At 42.0% G+C, this 13866-nt stretch overlaps 1 protein-coding gene across 4 annotated transcripts in view; it reads right to left on the reverse strand.

The window, feature by feature from the left end:
- Nucleotides 1–13866, reverse strand: part of Arhgap26 (Rho GTPase activating protein 26) — a 387586-nt gene that overhangs the window by 243745 nt on the left and 129975 nt on the right. For all 4 annotated transcript variants that reach the window (XM_021642211.2, XM_021642215.2, XM_021642212.2 and 1 more), the window contains exon 10: nt 8481–8575. In XM_021642211.2, coding sequence (XP_021497886.1) covers nt 8481–8575 — 95 coding nt within the window. The remainder of the gene's footprint in view (nt 1–8480; nt 8576–13866) is intronic.

Here is a 13866-nt window from a genome sequence, read left to right on the forward strand (position 1 = left end):
TCAAGTGAGGTTACTCTCCCCTGATAACAGCAGCCAAAATCAAGCTGACAAAAAAAATTAAAAAAAGAAAGAAAGAAAAAAGAAAAGAAAGGAAAAAATCTAACTAACCAAGAGAGCATTATATCCACAAAGCTAGGACCACCAATGTCAGTCACGGCCTTCTCATCAGCCAAAAACAATCAAAAGCACAACCAGAGCTGATTCTGGGGTTCCTCGACAGCTTTCTAGCTCTAATCTTAGTCACGAATCAGAGTCAACAATAGTGATCTCAGTGGTTTGGCAATCTACCCACTTCCTATTGGACAAGGAAATGCTAGGACTGACTCCACCCCACTGAGACAAACACAGTCAGAACTTTACAGTACTGTTCCCTCTAAATCAACCTCCAAAGCTCTAAGGCTTACTCATTCATAAGACTAAATCTCCAGCTGGCAAGAGACCTCACTCCTAGCCCCCACCCACACCACTGTACATTTAAGGGTCAAGCTGGCAGCAAAAGAAGGACTATGGAAGCTACAGAAATGTGCTATGGTCTGTGTGTCAAATGTGTCCACTGTGCTCTTGGAAGTTGGGAAAGTGAAGGCTTGGGGAATGGGCTTTCTATTCCTAGATAAAACGGGCTTGTCAGATGCCAGAAAGAGTAAGCACTGCTGAGAAAAATGCTTCTTGAATCTTCCTATACAAGCAAAGGGGCTTGAAGTCTGCACAGATATGACAAAAGCCATACAGAACCATGGCATCCGACCTATGTCTGCTTATAGAAAGCAGGTAAGCAATCAAGTGAAGGGAACTAGGCAAGAAGTTCTTTACTTCCCCAAGGAAAATAGACTTGATCTCCTTCCCCTAAAACCTATAGCCTTTTATCTCTTCTGCATTTTTACTTGTAGATAGAGGCATAGGAATAAAGAAAGAGCAGTGTAAACACAGGTCACAGAGGCAGCTGCCACATGTCAGGGGGTATCATGGTAACCCTAGATGGAACACACGTGAGATAAACCAGAGGTCACAAACTGGTGACTTCCACATGTAACTAAGGTTCATTGCTTATTATATGCCAAACACTGTGCTAAGGACTTTATTTCAATTATCATTTATTTCTCACAATAAGCATATGAACTAAACGCTACTGTTGGTCCCCTTTTACCTTATTCAGTTGCCTATTTACTTGGTTTTGTTTGTTTGTTTGTTTTATTGGCTTATTTGTGTTGCTGGAGCTTAAACTCTGTGGCTCTGCATGCTGGGCAAGCATTTTACCATTGAGCTATATCTCCAGCTATGTTGCTATTAAAACCCAAATCTGATATTGTACCCAAGTGGACAAGGCCTACATAATGCTGCCATGACCTTATCTGTAATGAGTGTATGTGCCCTAGAGTCCGAGAAGACTGTCGACTTGGAGAGAGGAAGGGAGTAAACCTCCTTCCACACACAACCTAAGATGTTTTCCTAAGCAGCTTCTAATCAAGTATTTAGAATGGGATTCTAATGAACGAATGGATCATAATCAACTAAAGCCTACAGCACTGACCTCTTAAAAGGAAAGGTCTCAGAGTATGTAAGCAGGACCCTCGCAATAACAGTCTAAAGAGTAAAACTTGCCAACCCCATCAGATAATTTCTTATGGTCATTTCAAAAGATTAAAGTCATAAGACACCAGATGAGTTTCTAGCATACTAAACTGTATAGCCCATGAATGTAACTGACACTGACTTCTAAGTGAGTAGCGTGTGCCCATCACAGGGACAGGCACCAGTTACCACAATGCACCAGGAGAAAGCATTGCTAACTAGTGGGATGGGTGAGGCACAAAGACAGTGAAAGTTATTGCTGCTACTACTGACACCAAAGGAAGAAAACTCTCTCTTCAGGTTCGTCTGCCACCCCCTCTCACCATTTGGACTCTTCAGTCTCATGATGAACACAAAAAGTGGAATTTACTGGTTCAGTTGTTTTCTTTCTTGGGATTTATGTAACAGCAAATGTTTGGTGTTGAAGCTTTTAAAAAAATCCAATGTTGAGAAACTGGCATATAAATATGTGCAGTCACCAGCAAGGCAGCAAATTTCACTGCACTGATTATAGAAAGTAGAAATCAGATTGACTAGGTTACCTTCCCATCAACTCCTCTAACCACCAAAGCCCATTCCTACTTAAAACAGGCTCAAACAGCCAACACTCACACCTAATAAGGCACCAAAACAAAAGCCCCAAACCTTCAGTAAGGCCTGACTTTGTGAACTCTAGAGTCCAAGGACTTCTCTAGTAGCTTACTTTCCCTAAGAGCCAGGAAGCAATTGAAAAAGAATGGCCACCATCCACCACTGCCCACCCCACCCCCAGCCACCAAGTCAGAGCAGCATAACACCCTCTGAGGAAGGAAAAGCCATTTCCTGCCCGAAAGGTCAATGGCACTGAGACCAGCACTCCAACCCAACAGGCAGGAAGGCAAAGTCAAACAGTGTTTCAAACAAGCAGTGAGAAGGGGCGGGGTGGGAAGCCTGGAACCAGGAAGAACAGTTCATCTGCTGTGTGAGATAACGCTGCGACTGGAAGGAGAAGCCTGGTTCTCAGCACAGGCTGGACAGAGGACAAGCCTGCTGCCCTCACATACATCATCCCTGAAGTAACTAACTGGGCAGGCCAGCGTGCTGCTGCCAGAAAGTAGGTATGAATGGTCCATGGAAGGCTGAGGGGAAGGAACTTCAAAGAATGAGTCACTGAAAATACTCTTTGCCTTAAGTAGTAATTCTCATATAAAAATGGTCGCTTCTACAGAACCCACACACATAGCTGAGTTTGAATTATCAGGGTATAACACTTGTATGACAAGCGCTGTTCAGCTGGACGTGAGAGCAACAAACATGTATACAAAACTGCCATCTAGAGGCTGAATGTTCAAACAGGCTGTTACATAAGATCAATCTTCAGAAAACAATCTCAAGAGTCACACAATTTCACGAAGACACATAAAACAACCCATTCACGTACTCACATCAAGCTAGACCATAAATTACGTTCATTTAAAATTAGTATGGTTTTCCAGGGAGATCATAAACTGAATGATGGACACAAAACTTTCTCTTTTGTGGGAATCAAGTTATGGAGCACAGCATTGAGTGCAGAATCTCCATCTGGTGGGCCTTCTTCACATGGAGCCTTCTTTTGCCTGTATTCACTCTGACATTATAGATAAATCGACAATGCTGTGGGCAAAAAGGAAACCTTACAGCAAGGCAGGGTGGAAAGAGCTTTCAGAAAAGGTAAGTTTTAACATAAGAAAAATTAGGTTCCAGAGTTTGGAGCATACAAACACAACATTTGCAGACATGGGACTCCATCAGCAAGGCATACTGCTATATCCCATCTTCAAAACTATCCTGGCAGTCCTGATCAGCCACATCTTAGTACTGCCACTCTCTATAGCTAGTGAGGGTCACTTCTATATTCAAATACATGGCCCCTTCTATCTGTTATTTAACCTACCATATGCAACCTTCTATGAAAACACAACTTGGAAGGATGGTTGCTAACTGACTGGAAGGTACCAGTTTTTTTTCAGGTATTTCAAAAATGTCTAACCTCTGCTATTCTGACTTTAACTATACCTCTACACAACAGAAAATTATGTGTGTACTTGCAAGGGTTTTAATTTAATTAACAGCTAACTAATGTTCTCTAGTCTTATCACTAAATCCCCAAAGGAAAAATAATATAATTTCAAAACTGTATTCATCATAAAAATAAAAGTAAGCAATCCTATACATATAGGACTATATTAAAGGCCACAAAAACGTATAGGTTTTTCTTTTTTGCCTCTAAAAGCAAATCATCTGAGATAAATAGAATTAAACAGAAGTACCCAAAACATTCCAAACTGAACAGCTAGCCAACTACTACAAAGAAAATGTGTTAGCAGGCTAATACCTTATGCCTGTTGGGAAGGAGGGGGCAGGATTGGCATTGTGTATGTGAGAGGGCTGAGAAAGGACCAGGAAAGCTAACTCTTTACTATTAGTGCAGTGTTTGCAGGAGAACTTCAAAATTGTCGTAAAGAAAATCAGTTGAGGCTTTTATGGAAGAAAACCAGCAGAGTCTTAAAGCTTCCTACATGTGTCATCAGTCAGAAAGAGCCTCAGCAGGGCCTGTGGCTCAGGCCTGCAATCTCAAGTACTTGGGAGGGAGATGCAGGAACAGTGAATGAAAGGCTTCAGGTGTCTGTGCCCCACCTGTGGTCCAGATCTCACACACACACACACACACACACACACACACACACACCATCTCTAGTGAGCTGTCCTTGCTGCACTTCTGCATTTGGCAGTGCTGAAAAGAGGCATTTAACAGACAGTTTCTGGTGGAGTCAGCTAGTCTTCAAAACAAACAAACAAATAAAACATTCTAATTATTTCCTTTCCCCCAGGATAAACACTACCCACCCCCTACTATGCTGATTCAGTGAATCAAAAGAATCCTTTAGTTTCTATTTCTATTATTTCCCATATGGTCTAGTGACCCCTCATGGAAAACATTAGGGAGCAAATAATGTATGCGTCACTCACATCTGTGAGAAATTTCTTTAAAACAAACCAATTCAGGAATGCTGGCAAGTGACCACCACCATGATTCCTCAGTTTAAACAAACATTTTCCCTACATTTGCTCACTAATTTCCATAAGATAGTGCACGATGGAGTTAATTATTAAGGGACTTTATTATTTGTGGGAGCAAAGATGCTGATCCACATATGACTACCAGGAAAGACTGCTTTTCCATGATGTTCATTTTTAACCCGAGAAGTTTACACTGAACTCTCACAACGAGTTGACCCACTTCAAAGAAAAAAAAAAAAGTTAAATCCTGTCAGCTAACCAATGTAAAATATAAACTTTCAAAAGCTAGATCTGCAGCATGATGACAGAAAGACAAAAAAAAAAAGTAGTTTTTGCTTTGTTTGTTGTGTTAAGCTACTAAAAACTGAAGCTACTGATGAAGAGAAAAGGGGAAGGAAAGAGAGAAGGAATGGGAAAGGAGAGAGAAGGGGAGGATGGAAGAAAATAGTAGAAAGAGCCAGGTGACTGATGCAAATGGATTATTTTGTGAAGTGGGGTGTGTATTGGGCATGGTGGGATGGGTGTCTGCCTCCCTGACAGGTCCTCCCTGTTCAATAGTATGCTGGCTCCTTGGCAGGACTATGATGGAGTTCCACACAGTAGGAAGGCAGCATGTTGGCAAAGCTAATTCTTTCTCAAGTCCACTGAATCTACTCCATGCCTTCCTCCTCCCTCGGGTGAGCTACCAGCAGTCAGGTGTTCCTTCACTTGAACGCCTGCATCCTGTTCTCTGTCTTCACAATCACGGGCATTACCCTACAGGTGTGTCTGCCTCTGCACCTGCCGCTCCTGTTGACGCCTGGTGAACAGGGGCCTGTCTTGATTTCTTTTCCTGTTATTGTGATAAAATGCCCTGAACAAGAGCAGGATTTACTTTAGCTCATAGCTCGGGCTACATTCCATCCTTGTGGGAAGTCACAGCTCTAGAACTTGAAGACAAACTCATTACCTTGCATCCAGAGTGCAGAAGCAAAGAGCGTTGAAAACATGCATGATTATGCTCAGCTCACGTTGTCTGTTTTCTATACAATCCCCTTTTAGGCTGTGTCTCACAAGATCAATGAACATCATCAACACTCCCCCACAGACATGTTCATAAGCCGACCTTGTCTCGATCATCCCTCACTGAAGCTTTCTTTTCAGATGATTCTAGAATGTGTCAGGCTGACAATTACAACTAACCACTAAGGCTGCATATTACACAGCTGTTATGTTTCACGCCATAGTTTTGTTGTCTAAATAATATAAATCACACTTCCATCTTCATAAATTATCACATTAAAAGCTGCCACACAATTTATTATGTAGTAGCTTATCTAATCTACCTACAACATACTCTGTGAACCTTTCAGTCCTTCCGTTGTTTCCTCTTCTGTGTCCATTTCCTAGGTGTTAACTTGCCTTTTGACCCTGCCTCTGTGGCACAGCAGGTGAGACAGAAGTATCTGAGGGAGGCAAAGTCTAGAAAACCAGAACCCAGCAACAGCCCCTCCCAACTGACAGGCCCTGGTGAAAAGGACAGGGTGGGAGTTCTCCAGAGAAAGGACTTACAGGGGAGCTCACCAGGCAGCCGCCACTTAGCACACAGAAATACCTTTTACTTCTTGTCCAGTATCATGTCTCAGGCTGTCCAAATATCCAGAAAGAATCTCAGCCTAGACTACAGGAGGATTTTTGGAGGTTAGATAAAAGCCTGCATTCCTTGACTTGTTGCTGTTTAACTTCTTAATTTCTTTATATATTCTGGATATTAGCCCTCTGTCAGATGTAGGGTTGGTGAAGAACCTTTCCCAGTCTGTAGGCTATCATTTTGTTATGATGACAGGGTCCTTTGCTTTACAGAAGCTTTTCAGTTTCATGAGGTCCCATTAATTGATTGTTGATCTTAGAGCTTGTGCTGTTGGTGTACTGTTCAGGAAGTTGTCTCCTGTGCCAATGAGTTCAAGGCTCTTCCCCCACTTTTTTTTTCTAACAGGTTTAGTGTGTCTGGTTTTCTTTTGAGGTTTTTGATCCACTTGGACTTTAGTTTTGTGCAAGATGGTAAGTATGGATCTAGTTGCATTTTTTTCTACTGATATTCCAACCAAGGACCATGTATGGAGATAACCTAGAACCTCTGCACAGATGTAGCCCTTGGCAGCTCAGTCTCCAAGTGGGTTCCCTAGTAAGGGGCATAAGGGCTGTCTCTGATATGAACTCAGTGGCTGGCTCTTTGATCACCTCCCCCCTGAGGAGGAAACAGCCTTACCAGGTCACAGAGGAAGACAATGCAGCCAGTCCTGATGAGACCTGATAGGCTAGGGTCAGAGAGAAGGGGAGGAAGACCTCCCCTATCAGTGGACTTTGGGAGGGGCAGGGGAAGAGAAGAGGGAGGGAGCGCAGGATTGGGAGAGAATGAGGCAGGGGACTACAGCTGGGATACAAAATGAATATTTAAAAAAAATTTTTTTTAAGCCTGTATTCCTTGGGAACTTGTGAAACTGGTTCCTGTCTGCCAAGACATCATTTCTCCTTCCCTCTGGCAGAAAGGCTACCTGTGGTTATATATCAAAGCTCATGCTGGGGGTGGGAACAGCTCCTTTAGTCTCATTCTAGCTTGTCCAAAACCATCTGCTTCAAGCCACTGAGGAATCAAACAGGTTCTGGGAAGAAATGGATACCCCAGGTCTAATCAGTATGCTGGGTTTACTCTTGAAACGTTTACTTTTCACTGAGAATTTTAGCCTGCAAAGCCCCTACCCTCCCTTTTCTGTTTTAGAGACAGTCTTACTAATAACCCAGTCTTGTCTTGAATTCCTGGGCTCAAGAGATCCTCTTGCCCCCATCTTCTGAGGAGGTGGTATTATAGGTGTATACCTCATGACTAGCCTAGGTTTTTGTGAGCATAATAAAAGAAGGAAGGTTCCAGGATGTGCTATCAAGAGTTGGTAGGAAACAGAAGCACCAGATAGAATTTTAACTGTCCCCAAACTAGCCCCTTAACAGCTTCCCAGAAAGTCTTCTGAAGGCATGGAAAACACTTAGCTTCAAAGAGCATCATGGAGCTTAGTGAAAAGCTCTGGCTTTTTAAGAAAATAAGGAAGAGACTACCTGGCATTGCATGGGTATTACAGTGAGCTTTAAAGGCCCTGGTGGTCACACTGATGACTTGGAACAGGCAGGTCAGATAAGCTCCATATGCAGATTTCACGGAAAGACCCCAATGCCAAGAGAAGTGTCTCAAAGAGCTAGAATCCTGTTGAAACAAGTCTAGTACAAGTGGGAGACATTATAGATCTCTCAAAAAAGATAACACAAGCTATCTATCAGCTATCTATCTACCTACCTATCTATCAGCTATCTATCTACCTACCTATCTATCAGCTATCTATCTACCTACCTATCTATCTACCTATCATCTACCTATCGATCTATAGGTTGATTGAGCAAGTGACTTGGTGTCTTTTCTGAATGTGCACATAAAATAATCATAATTCTTAAAAATTATTTGAGTAAAACTTCTTTCATCTCAATTCTTATTTAATGGTTATATTAATTTTTTTTTTAAGGAAAAACACCCAAACACATGATACAATGCTGCTGAACAGACTGCTTTCTTTAGATATCCATCCCACTTCCTGGGGACATAGCACACATTCCTGGGCATGGAAGACTAGCATTAAAGTAAAACCAGACAAACCTAGTGATTCAGACCCGAACTAAACAAAGGGAGGCTGAACTGACCTTCCGCAATGACCTAGCATCCAGTTCAAACTGGACACAGAAGTGAGGGATGGGGTCAGGGGGACAACCACTGTGACTGAAGGGAAAGGAAAGAAGACCAAATATAGTACTAATTTGTTCCTGAAGAGGATGCCTCAGCCTCTCACCTGTCTACTGCTTCCACATCAAAGCAGAACCTCTTCTCGATGGAGTCTGTCTTCCGCCGCGTGCAGGATTTGAGGGTGACACACTCGTCTTCTCCCTGGCGGAAACACACAGACTGTCAAGGAGAGGCCAGAAGGCAAGTCTGCTCCCCTCTAGGACGAGCATAGAACATGAACAGGATTTCACTTCCACTTTTCAAATCTGTGTGTGCACAACTTACTGAGAGGGAACACTGATCATGCAGCTTCTCAAGCAAGAATCTCCTCCGGCTAAGATCTGACACCCTAATGTTTAGTTAGTACAGTTAGAGCATGGTTGCCACTACAGAGTACCCATCTGGCACTACTGTTTTAACCAGGTTTGAAATGGAGAAGTGAAAAGAGTTGAAGGCAACAATGCCTTCCTAACTGAGCGTCTGTGATCTTTGGTTCTTCAAGAACACTTTTCTGAAACATGTCAAAGATCCCTAAGATTTGCTCACATGGCACTGTGTACCTCACCAGCCCCATGGTACCAGTCTCAGCAAAAACTGTCTGCTAAGGTAGATGAGGATAAAATCATGTCTTCCCACCATGTGTGATTTTACAAGACTGAAAGCACCCTAAGGACAGAGGCTTGTGGTCTTTGCTTACTACCCTTGCATCTTCTGCATCTTCTATCCAGGCTAGGTCCTGGGTAGAAGAGGTGTTCAATATATAATGGCTTTATTGACACATAACATATGATAAACTGCATATGTTTAATGTATACAATTTTGTAACTGTGACATCTGTAGACACCCATGAAACTATCAATGAATCTGAGATAAACGTTTCCATCACTTCCCACCCCTGCCTGCAAAATATTCTCATGCCCTTTGGTGATCCACCACCTCCTAGCTCACCTCCAAGCAATCATTTTCTGCTTTCTGCTGTCATGGGTTAGTTTGCACCTTCTGTAAGTTTATGCAAATGCAGGCACAGAGTAAGTCCCTAGTTCTTTCATTAAGCGTGAGTATGGTCATATCAGGAACCATACCTCCATATCAAGAGTTGTTTCTTGTGACTGCTAGGTAGTGTGCTATTATATAAGTGGAATGTGATAATCTCAGGGTACTCATTGGCTGCCTAGGCACACAGCAGGAGCTTTCCTCAACTTCTTTCTGTCACCAAGGAATCCATTATTGTTTCTGTTTCTCCTTGTTTTATCAATAATTAACAAATTCACCTGTCCTGCAGACATTAAGATGAAATGTGACTTCAGAGGGTAGATATCACCACCCACCCACTAAAAACAGAAAAACACAAAAATGCAGCCCTAGGAATAGACCATTCTTGTTCATGTGCCTTACAGCTATATCCACTTACTGGAGAGCAAAGATTAGTTTCTTATATTGAGAATTGATCCTTACCACTCTGTAAGATGCCTAAGTATGTTAAGTAAAAACTGTAAAAGGTTGCCTAGTAATCCCAGCTACTTGGGTAGCAGAAATAGGCATGTCATAAGATCAAGGCCTGCCAGGACTATATGAGTTCAAGGTTAGTCTAGACAACTTAGCAAAACCTACTTCAGAAGAAAAGGGCTGAGAATCTAGCTCTGCAATGAAGCGTTTGCCTATAATCAAATGCTCTGTAATCAAGGTGTTTGATTTGATGCCTAGCATCACAAGGGGACACTGTTTTAGAGTAAGGTCTTAACACACACACACATAAACACTAAAATTCAACATAGAACAAATATTCCCCATCATGAAACTAAACTGTTTATCTGATCTCCCAAGAAACCAGAAATGAGAGAGTATGGCCCAACTGCTCAAAAAGACTTATTTCAACTGTCAAGGAAAACTGAAGTTCTCTCTGCTTCAGTTACTACTACTACACACACACTAACCTAAATTAGCCTGATGTTAACTAGTTACTTATTTTCCACTGTTCACTCTCCTGTCCTTGTTTACAAAATAATAATAAGTTCATGTTATCATTCTTTGCAATTTGGGGGGGATCAAACCTGCAGCCTCCTACGTGCTAGGCAGGAGCTCTTCACTGACCAGGAGAAATCACTTTGAAATGACCAGTTTTTTGTGCTGGTTCTAAATTCTTCAGCCTTCCTCTGTCATAAAACTAATTTCTACTGCTTCCCTTACCACAGCACTTGTTTTGTTGTATGTAATAATGTTGTATGTAACAATAACTCTAGAACTGAAAATAAAGCCAGTTAGCATCTTTCAACTATGTGGTTCAACTCTGTCCTGTGATAAACATTCTCATAAGAAATCTGACCTTGTTGATGTTCAACTACAGTTCACAGTTAAAAGCTATGAACCAGATTCTACTATGAAAGCTTAGATAAAGTACCATGAAAAAAAAGTGAGCAACAGAGATCTATAAAAGACCATCAGACATAAGCATAAAAGGAGAAAGAACCTTTACTCCCAGCACTTGGAAAGCAGAGGCAAGCTGATATCTGTGAGTCCCAGGCCAGCCTGTTCTGCTTAACAAGTTCCAGGTTAGCCAGGGCTACCGAGTGAGACATTCTCTTTAAAATTAAAAAAGAAAATTAAATATATTTTAAATAAAAATATAAACAATTTTAAAAAGAGGACCACAAGATTTTGTTCTGATGCAAAAAAAAAAAAAAAAAGCCTGTAAATTATCTGCTGAACTATTTACAGTTTTTCACTTTAAAACACTGTAACTCTGCTATGATGGTTAAGATTGCCAACTTGACAGGATCTAGAACTACCTAAATCCTGTCATAGTCCTCTGAGCATGCCTTTGAGGATTTGCTTGATTAGATTAACTATGCTGGGGTGACCCAGCCTTAATATAGGTGGTGCCATTCCATAGGCCGAGGCCTTTGCAGAAAAAAGAACAAAAGCTAAGCATCGGCACTCATGGCTGCCTGCTTCCTAACTGTGGGTACAGTGAGACCAGGCACCTCCTGTTTCTGCTGCCATGAATTCCCTGCCATGACTATGTGGCTTTGTCAGCAAGTGAAAAGGCCCTGTAGTCAGGATACAGGGAATCTGGGGGGAGCAGAGGAGAAGTAGGAATGTCTGGAAGCCCGGGGTAAGAGGCAAAAAGGAGAAAGAGGTTGAGAGAAGGCAGGAGCTGTTGATGCAGGATTATAGTCTTCATTCCGTGAGGACCTGGAAAGTAATGAAGGGTTGCGAGCAAGGACAGGGAGAGAGCCAGGTCTGACTACTGCAGACTTCAGAGGGTGCCTCTCCTAGAGACATTCTTAACCAATTATGAGGCCTGGTCGCCAAGAGGATGGAGCAAATCTGCTCACAGAATCAAGTCTGAGGCTGGGGTTAGAGAGGAGAGTAAGTACTATTAAAGGAAAACACTCTAAATGAAAGGGGCCCTAAAGGTCAACAAATACTGAGGAAGAATCATGTTGGGTGTGCAGAATACTAACTATATTAGGTATAAACAACAGTACCAACATATCACACGATTGCCCAAACTGCAAGGACATCACCTCCAGACCCCTGGACAGCTGTGCTCCTATTTCCTCTGCTGGAACACTTAGGTAACAGTGGCATCATGAAAAGATTTGGCTTGAGAAACAAAAGGTTCAAACTAACTCCAGACTGAGAGTCTAGTATACTCATTCTGGAACTCAGGTGTATAAACTTAGAAGTAAATTGATCTCACTGATGCCTAATTTCTCCCTTTGTAAAAAAGGAAATCCTGATCAAAAAGCATAACATAAGATAGTAGTAGAGACCACTTCAAGGTGGAGCATAAATATAACCAGTTATGGTTAGGAAAATGACTGGTTACAGTGGCACATTCCTAAAGGACTCTTATCAGGCTCTGTACCACACACATGAGCTCTCAACAACCCACTGATGTACTCTATGGGATCTCACAGAAGTCCTTAGAAACCCAAACACCAACCACTGTATGGATCTCTTATCCTTCACTGACCAGGCAGAAAGGAACTGAAAAATATAACTGAGCTCATTAAAGACATGAAAGATGGGAGTCCTGAAGCAAAGCCTGAAGAGGAGAAAAATCTAGTCTGCTGGTTTCTGGAAGGATTAATAGGTAGAAAAGGACCATGACCCATTTCAAACAAAGTAGGCTTACTTCTATGGAAACCAGGGGACACCTAAAGACTTAGGTATAAGTTGCAATATTCTCTTCTATCTCTGCCTGTTAAAAGGGGTATTTTGCTGAGATTATTTGTTAAAAAAAAAAAAAAAACAGAGGCTTTCTTACTGCCTAGATACAAGGAAGGAACAGAAATACTGATAAAACTCTTCATTGCCACTGAAGTAAAAGAAATCCAGGAAGAAAAGTGGGGAGTTGAAAGGAGCAAAGAACACCGCACAGCACTGCAGAGCACTGGTACAGGCATGTCTCGTCTCAGAGCCTGTGCTCTCTCAGCTTCTGCACTTGAATGCCCTCCAAACACTAACTCAACATAGTACACAAAATGTCCATAGAAGGTCAAGCGAGAGGCCTAGCAAAGTACTAACTTACCAAAATATTAGACACAAATGAAAAAAAAACTATTTAAACCAAAGATAGAACCAGAGAAATTTCTCAAAACATATTTCAGTTATTAAAAAAAAAAAAAGATTAAAAACATACAGGATGAGAATGAAGGCAGAGACACAGAACCACTAGGGTTGGAGATCAGCCTGACTACACATGAGTTCCAAGCCAGCCTAGGCTACAAAGTAAAACTCTGTCTTACAAAAAGGGCAGAAGAGGAAAAATATAAATATTCTTATTAAAACAGTTTAATATACTCACGAGGAAATAATAACAAAAGTTAGGGAAAAGCAAAATTCAAAGTTGGTAACTGGAGAATTGTTCCAGCTCTGAATTAAGGTAAAACCTTAAATCCAAGGTAGACAAAAACTTCCAAGCAATCAACTTAAAGAAAAGAAAATCCATCCTAGGGTATGATGAAATACAAAGTACTCAAAAGAGAATAGGTAGGAAGGCAGCCCAGGGGAGACACAGACCACCTCTATAGGGAAGGTGTCTGACTGCTGAGAGCACAACAGAGTCAACTGTCAGGGCAGGCAAGAGGCAGCAGTTCTGTAAAGGAAGGACCCTGGGGAACACAGGGAGCCCCCAAAGGCGTGTCAGGGGGCCCGCCCTAACCCGGCAGTCCCTTCTAAAACACAGCCACACACTATCTTCCATCCCACAGGGTCCAAGACCACGGAGATGGGGGAGGAGGGAAGGTGGAGAGAAAAAAATTAGAAGTGGAAGAGAGCTCTGTCTAGAAAGCCTTGAGCCGCCTCAGATCCACACTGCTTCCATTCTAAGCTACTAACGGATTGACTTGAGCCTCAACCTTCTACTCATCAAATGTTCCCCAAATTCCTGATCCGCAAAGACTATGCAGAATATTAAGATAGCTGCTATGATTTTGATTTTAAAA

Source organism: Meriones unguiculatus, chromosome 2, assembly GCF_030254825.1.
Source record: "Meriones unguiculatus strain TT.TT164.6M chromosome 2, Bangor_MerUng_6.1, whole genome shotgun sequence".
NCBI classification, from domain to species: domain Eukaryota; kingdom Metazoa; phylum Chordata; class Mammalia; order Rodentia; family Muridae; genus Meriones; species Meriones unguiculatus.